Source organism: Glandiceps talaboti, chromosome 17, assembly GCF_964340395.1.
Source record: "Glandiceps talaboti chromosome 17, keGlaTala1.1, whole genome shotgun sequence".
In the NCBI taxonomy this organism is placed as follows: domain Eukaryota; kingdom Metazoa; phylum Hemichordata; class Enteropneusta; family Spengelidae; genus Glandiceps; species Glandiceps talaboti.
This window is the reverse complement of record NC_135565.1, coordinates 23,384,559-23,401,956: the sequence shown is the minus strand read 5'-3', so window position 1 is coordinate 23,401,956 and position 17,398 is coordinate 23,384,559. Positions and strand designations below refer to the sequence as shown.

Below are 17,398 nucleotides of genomic sequence, written 5' to 3'. Positions count from 1 at the left end.
CAATGTGTTGAAAGAGTTAAACTACAATCTACACAATATTCGGATTCGCCCATCGATACACTGACCATAATTGTCTTTCTTCAACATCCAACCCGTGACAATGGAGGGAATAATGGGGATGGACAGACAGACAGACAGGCAGGCAGGCAGGCAGGCAGACAGACAGACAGACAGACAGACAGACAAACAGACAGAGCTGTAACATAACTTGAGGTGAAATATTTCGAAAATTATTCCATCATTGATAAAGAAGTATTTCTAAAAAATATTTAACCAGGGTAGTCCCTACCGATTCAACAACCATTACAATGTCAAATGTTTGTCTCTAGATTTAAAATATCACGTGATGCGCATTCTTTTCAACAAATCATGGATATAAATACAAATATTATTTGATGCAGTGTGTCATTTGTGAAAACCCCAAAATAACTACTTATTGCATAACAAAGTGTTACATCTGGGAATGAGCAAGTTAGTGTTATATATGTTCTGGAGTGGGTGAGTGAGTGAGTGAGTGAGTGAGTGAGTGAGTGCGTGCGTGCGTGCGTGCGTGCGTGAGTGAGTGAGTGTGAGTGGGTGGGTGGATGGGTGGGTTGGTGGGTGAGAGGAGCAAAGAGTTTAGTCCAGGCAAATGGACTGTATGAATTCTACAATGTCATTCTTGAGTGATCTGTATCTAGCCACAAAATACCGCCCTCGCATGACAAGCAGATTTTAATGGTCAGACGCAAGTTAAAAGGTCGCACGACCTCATAGCTGAGTCTTGTCCCTGATAACAACAATGGCGAGCAGGACTTTAATTGGCAAAGTTGCAAAGCAAAATTACATTCAACTTGCCTTGGCACGGGTCAGCTCAACATCGACGGCACAAGCACAAGTCGGCAAACATGACATAGACGAAACCAAAGTGAAGCCGTTTGAAGAAGTACCAGGACCTGACACAGGGTTCTTCAGAACAATCATTCTTAGTTTGCAAATGGTAGCAAGGGGTGACCTGAAAAAGCCTTGGTCGATGCTAGCAAAGTTTCGACAAGAATATGGACCTATTTGGAAACAGGGATTTGGTTCGTTTACTCTGGTTACTATGACAGACCCTGTCGATGTAGAGAAGGCGTTCAGAAACGACGGCAAATATCCGATGAGGTTACCATTTCAGCCTTGGGTTGAATATAGAAATCACCGTGGTCATGCCTTTGGCGTTCTACTACAGTAAGTATAGAAATCACCGTGGTCATGCCTTTGGCGTTCTACTACAGTAAGTACACAGTTATACTGACCATGTAACATGTCGGTTTGTTTCTTGATTTCATGGATTTAAAAATACATTTAAAAAAATAGTTTGACACTGGCATGTGAGACATAATGAAGAGTAGATGGAAATATGTGCAAATAATCCACATCCATAAAAACGTATACTTACAGCCCTTTAATTCTTCAGTATTTTTGCTTTCATCAAATTCAATAATGGCTGGGAACGCTGGTAAATAATAGAAGGGGGAAATCTCGTAAAAATGGCAATTTTCTATACCTTGTTAACAATGTGGGAATCCCCAGTATAGTGATTTGGGAAACCAGGTAGATTTTACCATAGACCCTTCACCAACTGTGGTCTATGCTAAACACTGGATTTAAATTTTTGGTGTGTGAATAGACTTCTTACCAACTGAAATAAAATGTTCATGTCGACAGTCCGCTGGTCACTTAGTCTATATGGATTTGAATCTAAAAATCTCTTTACCTCATAATATTCAAACCCAACAGATAGCATCTAGACTGGTCAATTATAGCTTATTTTCAGTACTGATGTGTTACCATGGTTACTAGCTCCATTAGTTCTCTGATGTCAAATGAGAACTGTTATAGTAAGACACATTAATTAGTGCCAATAACAGGTGAGGTGAATCACCAGGGTCGATCATTATTGCTACTGATGCAAATTTTATTTGGTTTAAAATGTTAAATTATCAAAAAATGTAATGTAGGTTATACAAAGTGCATTGTAAACCATATACATAGGACTGATTGAAAGCAGTTCAAACTTATTTTTTAGTGGCCGTCAGTACATACCAGCACCAGAGATACTTTGGTAAAGATTGCACAACTTGTCATTATGCAAATGTGCTAAATATCTGCATTGTCATTGTATATAGATAAAGCCAGGGCACTGTACTCCATTCTTTATCTATCAAAATATGTATAAAGTTAGTTTCAGCATCAGCTTCAGATTCAGCCTCATAGTCTCATAGTATAATGTAGTAATGAGACTATACATATGTATGAGGCTGAATCTGAGACTCAATATGAGATTAGTCTCATTGTCCTCCGATCTGAATCCGATTCTGAATCTGAGCCCAAGTTTATGCACATTATCTATGCCTTGTTCATGTTGCTAATAAGTGACTTTGTTATTTTAAGTACTTTGACTTGACCTTTGACCTGGACAAAGGAATTATTGAGACACATATACTCTGTCATATTTCTGACCATTGGAATGTTGTCTTGGTTACCAGGATCCTTGTGGTAACCGAAACTGTGGAATGCGGTTACATATCACCTTAGCTTTACCACTGCTGGCTGTAAGGCCAAACAAAATAATTGTTTCTGGTCAGTGCGTGCATCACTTAAATACCCCCATGTCAGTCTTTTTTAGTGTGTGTTTGTCCAACCCATGCAGTCTGCAGATCTGTGGGGAAACACAAAAATAACCCTCCATTCTTCAGTGAAGATAACTGCAGAGCCAATCATGAACAAGCAAATGATATATCTGCCCCACATACACACTTGCTCTAAAGTACTACTAAATAAAAAGAACATTAACTGTCATAAATAGCCTTAGACTGAGTGACAGGTTTGTTGAGAATTAAAAGAAGAAAAAAATTCAAATCATTGCACCATTTTACGCAAACTGTCCTCAGCAGAAACAATTTATTTTTTTTGGCCTAAAAAGGCAACTTTATAGTTAGATGTACATGTATGTGAAATATATGACATGATAAATGTACCCATTCAAGCATCATTATATGAGAGAGAGAGAGAGAGAGAGAGAGAGAGAGAGAGAGAGAGAGAGAGAGAGAGAGAGAGAGAGAGAGAGAGAGAGAGAGAGAGAGAGAGATAGAGAATGAGAGAGATGAGAGAGAGAGAAGAGAGAGAAGCGAGAGAGAGAGAGAGAGAGAGAGAGAGAGAGAGAGAGAGAGAGAGAGAGAGAGAGAGAGAGATGAGAGATGAGTTTTATAGTTTGGTAAAACATGGAAATGCAAGTCACAACTCAATTTGGTGAATAAAAAAACCCACTTTATTTGATGTTTCAGTCGTTCACAGAAGACATTCCTCAGGAATCTGAAATAAAATTACAGTGGAGTATATAATTTGTAAAATAAGACAAAAATTGAATAAGTGTAGGTATAGCTAAAATATATATGCTGACAACATTAAAATGAAAAATTAAGTTCAGTTTTTACTTCCAGGGAAGGAGCTGACTGGCATCGTCATAGAAGTACACTTAGTAAACGTATGATGCGACCCAAAGAAGTTGTATCATACAACGACACAGTCAATGAAGTGGTCACTGATATGTTAAATAAAGTTATCAGAGTCAGACAGTCTGATAATGTTGTACCAGATATTGAAAACATTATCTTCTCATGGGCATTGGAATGTAAGTATGAATGAATGCAATGGACCTCAGTGGCTGAGTTTGATAAAATCACACAGACATTAGTAAGAAACTACACATGCTACAATGTAACATAGTAAGATTGATTGGATACAATTTCTTGCTACATTTTGTCAAAATGAAATGAACTGATGTACCACCATGTAGACATCAAATACAGATGTCAAAGCATTGGCATCCACATGTCTGTGTCTTGTTGCACATGACAGATTATTTGCATTAGCAGTTCAAGTGCAACTTTCCCGACTTGGTGAGCCAGCAAGTCGGGTGTCATAAAAATTGCTTGCATCTCTAAAACTATTTGCAATGTCACTGATAATGGGTCAGTAAAACTGATAACAACTGATATGACATTAGGGGCTTCACAGATATTGAGCTTAGCTTTGCCTGATGTGTTATGTAATAGTGCTTTATCACATTTGTAAATACAAAATGTATTGCCAACAGACATTATTTAGTGATAAGAAAGATAAGAAACCCTACTTCCTTAGCTAATGGCTTGATTCTTTAATGAGTACGTTTATTTAAATGGTTTATATCTTTTAAGATTAAATACAGCAATAAATTGCAATCTTGCTATTAAAGTGCAGCATGAGCTTGATATCTGCGTTGTTGTATCAGACAGAGCCACTGAATGGTATTTTGAAATCCATTCTATATTAATCATTCCACAGTGTGAAATCCTTTTAAAGTTTTGCATTTAGCATTTGAGTAATGTAATCAATGTTATTAAATACTACAAGTCAACGTTTTACCCACAACTGTTCAGTTAAAAGGTGAATGCCACTTGAAAGGCAATTTCAGAAACTATGGGTTCTTGACATTTATTTCCAATGAATAAATGTATTGTCATTTTTCTGCATATCAAAAAATAATTCAACTTCCATTACAGCTAGTGCAGTTGTAACTTGCCAAATGATGTAGTTTGATGTAAATTAGGAATCATACATTTATTATCTTAATTGACAGCTGCCTGTGCCATCATTCTTGATAAGAAGATGAATCTTTTAGATGACAAACCACATCCCGAGGCACAAGAATTCATCCAAGCTGTCCATGATATGTTTGGCACAACTATTTGGTTGTTTTTAATACCAGCACCATTACAGAAAAAGTTGAACACAAGGATATGGAAAAAACATGTGAAAGCTTGGGACACCATATTTGCTACAGGTGAGAAAAATTGATAAGAACTGAATACTGACTACTTAAGATAACTGATTTTAAAAATATTTTTACCTTCCATAAGGGAAGGTTATATTTAGTAATGGGATGTCTGTCTTTCTGTCTGTCTGTCAGTATGTTTGTCAGTCTCTGTCTGTCTGCCTCATAGTTTTCTCAAAAAAGGCTGACTCAGTTCAAATGAAATTTGATACACATCTTCTTGTCAGTGTGAGTAAAAAGCTTAAAGAGTCTGTTTGCGTGAAAATAAATATGCATCTAATATTGTGATATACAGTACATGACAGAACCCCTTGAGGCCTGAGGAGTGTAAGTGTGGCATACTGGAAGTATTTCCACAAATGTTTGTTGTATTCTCTACAGCTATACTTTCACAAGTGGAACCAATAAAAGTGCAACAGAAAACACCTCAAGCACAAGTGCAAAATACACTGGAGCTAGTACCTGCACTGGGTCTTGTGCATCAGGGGACCTTTTATTGACATTATTACTGGGAGAAAAATTGCAAAGCCACATTATGGAATGAAATTATTTCTTATAGACGTAGGATCAACTCATTTGCACAAAATGATGTAATGCTTGTTGGGTGATGTAGTTTCAACATAATCAAAAGATGCCATTTTGTACTTGACATTTCAGCAAAGAAACTTATTGATGAAAAGATGAACGAAATTACTCATAAGCTACCGGAGGATGGAGAGAGTGAAGAGGAGACTGATTTTATTACATACATGGTATCCCAGGGAACATTAGAAACAGCAGAAATCTATGGCAATGTTACTGATTTGTTAGCAGCTGCAGTGGACACGGTAAATAAAGACATTGAATTTATTCTACTCTTGAAAAATTTCTTCTAAATTCATTGCATGTTCATGTATATATAATATATGTATGTATGTATGTATGTATGTATGTATGTATGTACGTACGTACGTACGTATGTATGTATGTATGTGTATGTATGTGCATGTATGTATGTATGTATGTGTGTGTGTATGTATGTATGTATGTATGTATGTGTGTGTGTATGTATGTATGTATGTGTATGTATGTATGTATGTGTGTATGTATAATGTATGTATGTATGTAGGTAGGTATGTATGTATGTATGTATGTATGTATGTATGTATGTGTTTTAGCGTATATGTACATATTTACCACTTTTAATAGTTATTCATATCCACACCGTTTGTGTTTTAACCGAGCTACGTATAACCAAAGCGAATTCCATTGTATACTTTTATACTTATGGCAATAAAGTTAATAATAATAATAATAATAATGTATGTATGTATGTATGTATGTATGTATGTATGTATGTATGTATGTATGTATGTATGTATGTATGTATGTGTGTGTGTGTGTGTGTGTGTATGTATGTATAATGTATGCATGTATGTATGTATGTATGTATGTATGTATGTATGTATGTATGAGTGTGTGTGTGTGTATGTATGTATGTATGTATGTATGTATGTATGTATGTATGAATGTATGTATGTATGTATGTATGTATGTATGTATGTATGTGTGTGTGTGTGTATGTATGTATGTATGTATGTATGTATGTATATGTGTATGTATGTATGTATGTATGTATGTATGTATTATTATGACTCAGACTATGTATGTACATGTATGTATGTATGTATGTATGTATGTATGTGTGTGTATGTATAATGTATGTATGTATGTATGTATGTATGTATGTATGTATGTATATATGTATGTATGTATGTATGTATGTATGCATGCATGCATGCATGCATGTATGTATGAGTGTGTGTGTATGTATGTATGTATGTATGTATGTATGTATGTATGTATGAGTGTGTGTGTGTGTGTATGTATGTATGTATGTATGTATGTATGTATGTATGTATGTATGTACATACATACGTACATTTTGGAAGGAAAGTAAATTCCGTCCTCTAATCAACACAAATATTGGAGGAAGCAATCTGCATTTCTCTCCAATTATTTCTTGAAAAAATCCAGAATGAAGAGTGATGTTCAATAAAATTAATACAAATTGTATGTATTTTGATACACAGACATCCAATACCATTATCTGGTCTCTGTACTGTTTAGCAAAACATCCAGAGGTCCAGAAGTCACTTCATGAAGAAGTCAGTCGTGTCGTCCCAAGAGGAGAAATACCAACACACAAACATGTCAACCAAATGCCATATCTGAAAGCAATATTGAAAGAATCTATGAGGTATGTTATATGAACTTTGACCCAGGATTCAGGATAATTTTGAAGCCCATGTAGACACAAACATGTACTGAACCAGGCTTGAAACTGAAACCCTCCTGACTTCATCCTATGTGCTTTGTGGACATGTTCTGTCCTGAAAGCCTCCTGATCTTGGTCCCATCGTAGCATAACATATTTGCAGTTTTGTTCTGACTTTATTCTGTTGCTTCAGTCGATAAGTATTATTCCTTGTCTGTTATTTATGTAAAATCGAATGAAACTGTGTGTCAAGATAACTTAAATGAAGTTTCATTACATCACAATGTATATTTTGAGGAGTGGCTCAGGATGGGGTCAGGAGGTATCGCACGACATCTACACCATAAGTAGCTGGTTTCTTGAAAGCCAAATGATTGTATCATAAATGTGCAGTGTTGATTTTTTTTTTAATTTGATTTTTAGTGTGATTTTTAGTTGTAAAAGAAAGAAAAAGATTTTGGAGGTATTTCAATGATACTAAATAGACTATTGCTTATAAAGTAGTAATGATTTTAATATTTTCCTTGTAGAATGTACCCGACTGTTGTCAATAATGGTCGCATTTTGGAAAATGATATTGTCATTCGTGGATATAATATACCAGCCAAAGTGAGTAGTCAATAATAATGTGTGATTTTATCTGAATACTCAACACAAATTTAGGATTATTTACCTTCCCAACTGAGATGATATGTACTTTATAAGATAATAAAAATACTGGCAGTACTTATTATTATGCAATGTTAAATCTTGCAATATACTGAACCTTGAAATATATCAAGTGATAAAAGTAGCTATTGTCATTATTTGTTCATATAATTTGGCAAATCATAAACAATAATATGTGTGCACATACATATTGTAAAGACCTTGTGTAATGGACTTAGTCAGTGAAACCATTACATGAACCAAGGTAAGAATGAAAATATGTCCTTTGACATAGATGACATGGTGTTTGTGTTAGTGTGAATGCCAGTTAAAGAATTTCTATATTGTAAAGATAGCAAAGAGTGAAAGAACCTGAAAAGGATCATTTGTGTTCTGGTGCTTTGTTCTAACCCCTAATAATACAACACACATGTTCATATACATATGCAGAGGCACACACACACACACACACACACCCATGCACACATATGTCACACACATACATCACACTATTACTGCAGACAACTTAAGTCCATGAAAAAATTAATGAACATTATTAATTGGTTGATGTTGCCTGTGTATAAACCATCCCTTATGATTTGTTTTGTTTTGTGTTAACCCTAAAGGGTTATATACTGGAATGATTAAAGTGGCCATATGGATGAGAATTTGGTATTTATTTTGGATTTTTATTTGATAAAACAGCTTCACCATGTTTTTCTACTTTAAAAAATAATGTGAAATAACATATACCAAGTCCATGGTCACATTTCAATAAACGGCAAAACATTAAACAATGTGTAAAATGTTTGTTATTGTACGTACAATAACAAACTTTTTACACTTTGTGCATCTTTTTGCAATGTATTGAGTTATGAACATGGACTTGGTATGTTATTTCACATTATTTTTTCAAGTAGAAAAACATGGTGAAGCTCTTTTATCAAATAAAAATCCAAAATAAATACCGAATTCTCATCCATATGGCCACTTTAGGGGCAAAACACTTGTCAATAAACAATGACCCTTTCAAATTCTTTGTACTCGCACATAAAACTCATTTAATAAGCAAAAGTCTTTAATTAAATTGTGGTGTTTCCCAAATTTAGACAGGTCTAATTGGATCAAATTGGTTGATGGGAAGAGATCCAGTGTTATTTGAGGATCCATTAGAATTCAAACCAGAGAGATGGATAAGAGATGAAAATGAACATTTTGATGGATTCAGATTCTTACCATTTGGATTTGGACCAAGAATGTGTATTGGTAAGTCTGATACTGTTTAAAAGAAATGTATGGAGTATCCATATGTGTATGTGTACCATATTCTAAGTTTCTCATTGTAACAAAGTATCCATATGTGTATGTGTACCATATTCTAAGTTTCTCATTGTAACAAAGTATCCATATGTGTATGTGTACCATATTCTAAGTTTCTCATTGTAACAAAGTATCCATATGTGTATGTGTATCATATTCTATGTTTCTCATCGTAAATATTGAGGCAGTCAGTCGGTTCAAATATTTTTTAAAATTAATAAAAAAAACAAAAGTATGAGCAAATGTTGGTGATACTATTGTACTTTACTAATCTGAATGACTTAGAAATTACAGTCAATATGACGGATTTTTGCATTAGCGGTTCAAGTGCGACTTTCCCAACATGGTGAGCCAGCAAGATGGGTGTCATAAAAATTGTTTGCATCTCTAAAGCTATTTGCAATGTCACTGATAATGGGTCAGTAAAACTGATAACAACTGATATGACATTAGGGGCTTCACACTTAGATATTGAGCTTAGCTTGGCCTGATGTGTTATGTAACACTGCTTTATCACATTTTTAAATATTGCCAATAAACATTAAACATTATTCAGTGATAAGAAAGATAAGAGACCCCACTTCTTGATTCTGTAATGATCAGAAGGACACTTTGTTTCATTAAAGTTCCCAAATTTCAGCAATAAACGATAATTTTCACCCAGATAAAATTAGTGACTTTGTGATTCTTTTCTAATCCTGACGTAGAGAGCATCAATTTTTAACATTATTTTACCAAATTGAAGAAACAGAGGGTTGGTCGGGTCATGAGAATCATAGAATAAAATATGGCCTCCCAAATTTAGAAAGTAACAGTTTAAATGTATCTTCGCATTCCAATGATCAAATGAACAGTATAGTTGCAATATTAGGTACAACATTATCAGTTTGTTGAATAAACGAAGCTTGCCAAGGTCAGTCCAACTACAGAGAAGATTGTTTTAGATTATAACTGAGATCTAGTCTTCTCATTTTAAATTGACACCAAAATGATCCGTAGGTATATCTTAGTTATCATTATTAATTTGTGCACCAGTACCTTTGTATAGCAATGTCACTGACAACAAATTCTGATTGTCTGTTCACAGGAAAAAGATTGGCAGAATTGGAGATTCATTTAGCTTTAGCCAGAGTGAGTATATTTACAATATTGATTCTTCAGATGAAATATGTTTTATATGATTTTTCATCAATCAGTCAATCAATCAGTCAATCAATCAATCAATCAATTCATAGAATGGCACTTTCCATTAGAAATCTAGTGAATCCTAAATAGTTACAAGTTGAAGGCTCCGAGAATAACAGAACATTTGTGTTAAGTACAGTTGATCTCAGCAATCACACTTAATGTAAGTGATGCAAAATCATCAAGAATGACTCAAGCATGCCAAATTTACACAAATGTCTATTTCAGGGAGTGATGTTTAGATTCTCTCTGAAGACATGCTGTCAGGTCTTGCCTAATATTTATTCTGTGGTTTGAGAGAAATAAAGATAACATATTTAGTATATATACATAAACTTCAATAAAAACATCTAAATTAAATTAACAACTCAACTTAATAGTATAAATAGATATTTGTGAATACATTTATTGAAAATCAAAATCTGAATTTAACAAAATTTCTACACAAACTGATCAGATAGAGAACATAATTATTGGATATATATTTCCTTTAATTCCACATAACGAAAGTGTTCGGTTCATGGACTTAAGTACTTCAGACATCCTATGTCAGAGTTCAAGATGTACTTTGGTTATAAGTACTTCTTTTTTTCCAGATCTCACAACAATTCACCTTGGAAGCAACAACTGATGTTGAACCAATGATCACAACCATTACGCAGCCAGATAGACCCCTTAACCTGAAGTTTATGAACAGAGCCGTGTAATTCTTGACACAGCAATATTACAACCAGATAGACCCCATAGCAGAATGTTTATCAATAAAAGCGAGTAATGTATGACCATGCATAGACAGGGGTTTCCCTGCCGCTGTTCATGATATTACACAGCCTGATAGACCCCTTAAGTTGTAGTTTTATCAACAGAACCATGTAATGTGTGATACAATGGTAACACATCAATTCCAATTAATCAAGGTTTCATGACACTGTGATTATATCCAGTCAACTGCCTAGAAGGAATGTCATTGAAACTCATATGTTAGATCGCCCTTGAATGGTTACAACCTGTCATCATCAAAGAAATTGACCAATCACTGAGTTCCTTTTATATTATCAATGTTGATTGCTTATATGGCTGCCTCCATCAACAAAATTAACTTTTGACATTGCTGAAAGGTGCTTCGACATAAAGATATTGACACATCTTCAAAAGCAATAAAATTCAAAGCAAATATTCTCAGCTGAATTGAAAGGACAGGTTTGTGGTCAACTTTAGGGTAGTGGAATTTGTGAAATAATAATACAGTACAGACAACAATACACCCCATGAGTGTCCTTCAAGGCAGTTGATGAAGAGATAGGTAGCATAGTCATGATGGTTTGATTATTCAAGATGAAACATAGCCAGTTGGACCCCTTATGATTATCTTTACTTAGCCAGATGGACCAGTGAACATTATCATTTGCAAAATTTATGGTTTTTAGTAATTAGGTTAAATCTTAAGAATGCATACTAGTACTTCAAATTCAATATAATTTGGTACATATGTCCTATATTTAAAGCTTTTTCTCATCACTGTTGTTGGTGAAAGGTTGAAGTCAACATTATATCATAGATTTTAACAACACAACTATCTTACAGTCTGATCAATTATATAGGCTTATCATTCAATTTTATCCTTTTCATGTGTATTGATTCTGTTTTTAATTACTCTACTGAGCTGTATTGAACCACGTGATTAGCCAGCCAGGCTTTCTTGTAAGTCTGTCAGGCACTCATACTGTTCACAATTGAATCATAAATACATGTAGGGAAAATGTACAATGTTTTGATTTAGCCACAGTTACATTAGAAGGACTGTGTTTTACCTTTATATATGGAGTTATAAGAATATAAGTGAAATGTAATATACATGTACTATGAGTGGAAATAAATATATACAACAATGATATTGAACTAAAAGCTGTAACAATGAGGTGTTTTGTGTCCTACATTTTCTGTGGACAATGCTTGAGATGTGACGCAGCAAACATCAAAGTAATATACTCCTAAAATAATAGTCAAGTGTGAGTAGTTGCAACAATGCAAGGTGTAAACTCAGATAGCCAACACATAAAAGTATATCAAATATGTAAATGAAACATGTTCTCATTGATAATTACAAAATATGAACTATGCTCTCTTTCTATTCAATTCTATTTTACAATTTATCTGGAAATCTTCACATTAAAGCTGCAACACTGTGGGTTGCAAAATGCTGTATGCGTTGCTACATTTACCGATTTTGACGGAATTGGGGTACCTCTGAACACTTCTTGGGTCTTGGAAATGTCCGATATTTTGCTATGTAAGGCGCTATTTAGCAGAAAAATCCGCCCAACTTTGCGATTCATATCTGAATCGGTTCCATCTATTTGCGTTTGCGTTAGAGGAATTGCAGCGTTTGATTCGGGTTAAACTTCGGAACGAAAAAAGGCACAAAAAAGACGAAAAAGCCCTCAAAATCACATTAAACGCTAAAATTATTGCAGCTAGTACAACTAGTGTCCCTATTTCCAGGCGTTCAAACCCTAGAATCATATCGTCCAATATCTTTGTTGCTGTTGTTGTTGTTGTTGTTGTTGTTGTTGTTGTTGTTGTTGTTGTTGTTGTTGTTGTGAAAAGTGACCCCCTCCTAATGTACCCTTGTAATTACTGAAGGCTCCCTAAGGCATTATGAAACAACGACTTTTGATATCCAGATAGATTCATCACTTGAGACGACTCTTCTTGAGTTTGAAAATTAATCTCATAAATCTATTGTCATTGAGACGACCTTATATGGCCGGCCATGTTCTGAACTGATGGCCGAAGCCAGTAAATCGTGCAATGCTGTCATTGCCCTGGGTCAGTACATATAATCCATCATTGTGCCAATATTTGTGCATCGTTCAAATTAAGCTTGTAAACACTGGACGATTGTATTTCACAGGGTGTATACATAGTATCACTTAAAAGGAAAGCTTTAAAAACGATAAGGTAAGATCATTTTACAGGAATCGTATGTCAAATCACTATGGGGCACTTAGATTTTGTTCGGTTTACATATAAATGAAACGCCAATGGCACCTTTGTACATACGCCCAGACATACACGTAATCGTACAGGTAATTATACATTGAAGTACATAATGGGATTTTTTTTTACAAAAACATATAATTATTGAACTGAAGCTGATAACTCTATTATGAGACACAACCTTTCATAGATTATCATGCAATTATTACCATTAGCAAATGCATATTTCGTATGCTAATTATTTCAAGCAATGTTGTTCACTTTAGCAGTCAAGTATTATTCAAGATGGCCGCCGTTATTTAGTGCGAGTGCAATAGGGGGTGTGTAACCATTGTGTTAAACATTTAGTGGTACGCCCTTTTTGCATCGGGCCATCAATTCAGTACACAATAATTTGACTGTAGCAACTGTTTCGTATATTTTCAACTTTGGACTGTTTATTACCATGGTTACAAGAATGCTATAGTAAAAGTGAAACATGTATTGAAGTCCTAATACCAATGGCTCATAACAATGCAAAGTACAGTGTCAACAATCAAAATAATATTTAATGTTTGAGGGGTCACCAAGTGTGCACCTACTGGCTATATTGCATGGAGTTTGCATACGATGTGGAGCAATAGGATGCCAAAATCACAAAATAACGCTAAGCTAGACAATACAGTTAGTTAAAGTAAAATGTGACCCTCACATAATCCATCCTATTATAGATAATATGGCTCTCCTCAAGAACTGATTTGTAAAAAGCACCCCCCCCCACACACACACACACACACACACGCACGCGCGCGCGCGCACACACACACACACACACACACACACACACACACACACACACACACACACACACAATTCCCCCGGATTTTTCCCCTTGTATATTGCTGAAGGTTCCCTTATAGGAGTGCATCATGCTCACGGGTGATATACAATGTTCAATTCTTACATGTATCCAATACAACAAATAGTCATACATACTCCATACAGATGGAATATCATAAAACAATGATTTCACACTGTGTTGTTTTATCCTTTCCTTTTGTGATTGGTTTGTTTACACAATTTTCAGGTTATAAATACAGATAAAAGCGAATGATGGATAAACTGCTGCAACTGACGGAATTGTTTGTCAAGGCCAATATTTCTCGAGATCGTGCAAACGCGTCCTTATCGCTAAGAACATTACGGCAAAGGATCTTCTTCTCAAGGATGATGCCAACTATAGTAAGTTATTGGCAAATTTAAATGTTGCTGAGGACGACAGAAAGCGCATTGCAGCGATAATGAAGACTGGTAAAGTATGGATGATTTTTTTCGGGAGACTTGGGGTATCTAAAGAAGCATCTAAAAATTATGCTATTTCCTTTCTTCGCAATGGTGTGGAAAAAAAGAGACTAGAGCAGTTAACGAATAATAGTCTCATGGAGTTGGGTGTTGACTCCGTCGACAGACCGGAAATCCTAAAGGCGGCTAAGGTACCAATTACTCTTTTTGTTATAATTTAATTGTTTTGTGGAATATCTTTGTAGTGAATTTGAATAGAACTTACCTTTAAATGACACTGTTCGACAAAGGCCCTATTTTGTTTGATTATGTGATTTGACCAGATGTAAACTGAATGCATCCCATAAGGGCAAAACCATAGATTTTTGGTCCGACACACATTGGAATGCAAAATTCTGAACTATAGCTATTCATCATGATGTACGCCTTAATTGTAAAAATAATTATCTGAAACTTCATCCAATTTGAAGTTCAAGGCTTGCACACTTATGATATTACCTAATTATCGAAAAATAATTGATTATATAAATGAACTATTACGATTGTAAGCTACATCAACAAGTTTTAAATGCCATATGTACATCTTTACAATGCGTGCACTAAAACTAATTTAAAGCTTGCATTAACAAGATATTGCCCAATAATCAAAAATCAATATTTTGCAAATTACATCTCACAATGACAAAACTACATTAAACAGTATCCTATGCGGCAAAGCTTCCCAAAATGGCTGCACACATAATTTTTGACATTTTCTAAAATGCACGTATGTATCGATTAAATATACACAAAGAAAATCCATCTAAAAGTGCAAACGTATTTGATTGGACGTTTCTCTTAAAGCTTGCATTCTTAATATAGCCTAATTACTGAAAATCATTAATTATGCAACACACTCACTGAAACTAAAAACTATATGAGATATCGTGTCCACAGACACAACACATATATACGTACGTATGTGCGTGCGTGCGTACGTACGTACGTACATACATACACACACACACACACACACACACACATACATGCATACATGCATACATACATACATACATACATACATACATACATACATACATACATACATACATACATACAAAAGCATAACATAACGTTCCCTTACGGAAGGTAAAAATGGAAACAATAATATAATTTTCAATTAAAGATAAAATCTCTCCAATTTCGTCTGTTTGTATTATTAACAGAGTTATTCCCTATGTATCTGTAGTTGCACTTGTTACAAATACCCTGTAAGGACGAAATTAAAGCTAAGGACGTGATGCGAGTTATTAAAGAAAACAGATCTGTGTTAAAAAGAAACGGCATCGATATGTTATTGCTTCAAATAGCAGCTGCCTTGGTATCGAAGGAAGGACGTGGGGTAAGTTCTCGAGGCTAATATATTTCAATTCACAGTGACAACTGTTGTACAGTGTGAACTACATTCAACTCCGAATATGTGCAATCTATAAATATGGAAGTATTTAGCAAGTATTCATAGAAGACATATACCCCTTTCATTGTTGTATTTCTGTGTAACTAATCAATAACACGGACGTGGTTTTGAAATTTTTACCCTAAAGGTCAATGTCGAAGTAAAATATAATAACACTAACAGAAAAATCATATGCTTATGTAGAGGTAGACACTCAAAAAACCGTGTCCGAGTATTTGGTGTCTAAGTATGGAGATAGTGTGTTTTATTAATGACAAATATGACTGTCATTTGTCAATGAACCTAAAGGTCAAGGTCAGGGTCAAATATAATGAACAAATGAAATATTCTGAATGAGATCAGCCACTGTATGTCACCTATATGGGTGTACATGGTAGGAAGGCGGCAAACCACTGTAAATTGAAGGGCCATGTAAATGTTTTAATTTATTCACTCAGATGTTGTTACATTACTTTACAATAAAATAATAAGTCAGTTGTGCTGGGAGGTTGTTTTTCCGCACTGTACTGCACCGCCATGTCACGCCACACCACACCACACCACACCACACCACACCAGACTGCACCACACAACGCCAATGAATGTATATGTGTGTGCATGCGTTTGAGTAAACGAAATACAACCGCTTGTAACTTTTTAATACTTCCAATTTTCGAATTAAATTTAGAGCGACTTTATGAAATACACTAATCACGATTAAATCCAATTCAATTTCAGGTTATGAATAACGCCATTGTCGAAGTTGTTGGTGAATTAATTCATGTATCTTTTCATACTCACCATCATCAGAAGCGCCACCAGAATCGTAACGTTTTTAAGGTTTACCTAATATCTGGTGAACCCACATTACACTGCAGCAAAAGATTAGGACATGACGACGTGACTATGATCAACCAATATGGTAACATCAGGAAGGTGTAATCACTGGAGGAGTATTCGGAGGAGTAGCAGGAATAGCCGTACGTTCTATCATTCCAGATATGGCGATTGATACTGCTGGGCCGATCGTTCATTTATTTACAGGAGCTGTGAGTGGTGCCGTTGCAGGAATCGTAGCAGGTGTCGTCTGGAATACAATAGAAGATCCTTCACGTTTACTTTCATCGCCGAAGAGTATCTCGAAAGCTAAACACTCTAAGTCTAAGTCACGCTTATGATGTCCAAGCCTTGTATTTCGGGATGTTTACTTTCTATAGCCAATAGTAATCGTGAATCTGATAAAACTAAATGACGTTTTTTTCCTTGTTAAGTAAGCTTATAGAAAACAAAGTTTTCAATCCATCAAGGTGAATAATATCACTGCATGCTTTTTTATCGGCCTCTACAATGATTACTCTCAAATTTATTGTACATGATCATCTGAGTATCTTTCGCACAGTAGCAAATCACAGCTTTATTGACACCGCAATGGTCA

The 17,398-nt window shown here is 35.0% G+C and overlaps 2 protein-coding genes across 2 annotated transcripts; both read left to right on the top strand.

Annotated features, from left to right (window-relative positions):
* Positions 1-730: 730 nt before the first annotated feature.
* Positions 731-12,129, top strand: LOC144447963 (1,25-dihydroxyvitamin D(3) 24-hydroxylase, mitochondrial-like). Its single transcript, XM_078138085.1, has 9 exons — positions 731-1,209; positions 3,465-3,655; positions 4,643-4,846; positions 5,495-5,664; positions 6,910-7,076; positions 7,625-7,703; positions 8,852-9,008; positions 10,150-10,193; positions 10,844-12,129. Exons 1-9 carry the CDS (start codon positions 782-784, stop codon positions 10,952-10,954), a joined length of 1,551 nt encoding a protein of 516 aa, XP_077994211.1. The 5' UTR covers positions 731-781; the 3' UTR covers positions 10,955-12,129.
* A 2,516-nt stretch (positions 12,130-14,645) lies between these two features.
* Positions 14,646-17,183, top strand: LOC144447930 (uncharacterized). The gene is made up of 3 exons (XM_078138031.1): positions 14,646-14,719; positions 15,757-15,909; positions 16,702-17,183. The coding sequence occupies exons 1-3, from the start codon at positions 14,666-14,668 to the stop codon at positions 16,903-16,905; spliced, it is 411 nt and encodes a 136-aa protein (XP_077994157.1). The 5' UTR covers positions 14,646-14,665; the 3' UTR covers positions 16,906-17,183.
* The last annotated feature ends 215 nt before the right edge of the window (positions 17,184-17,398 follow it).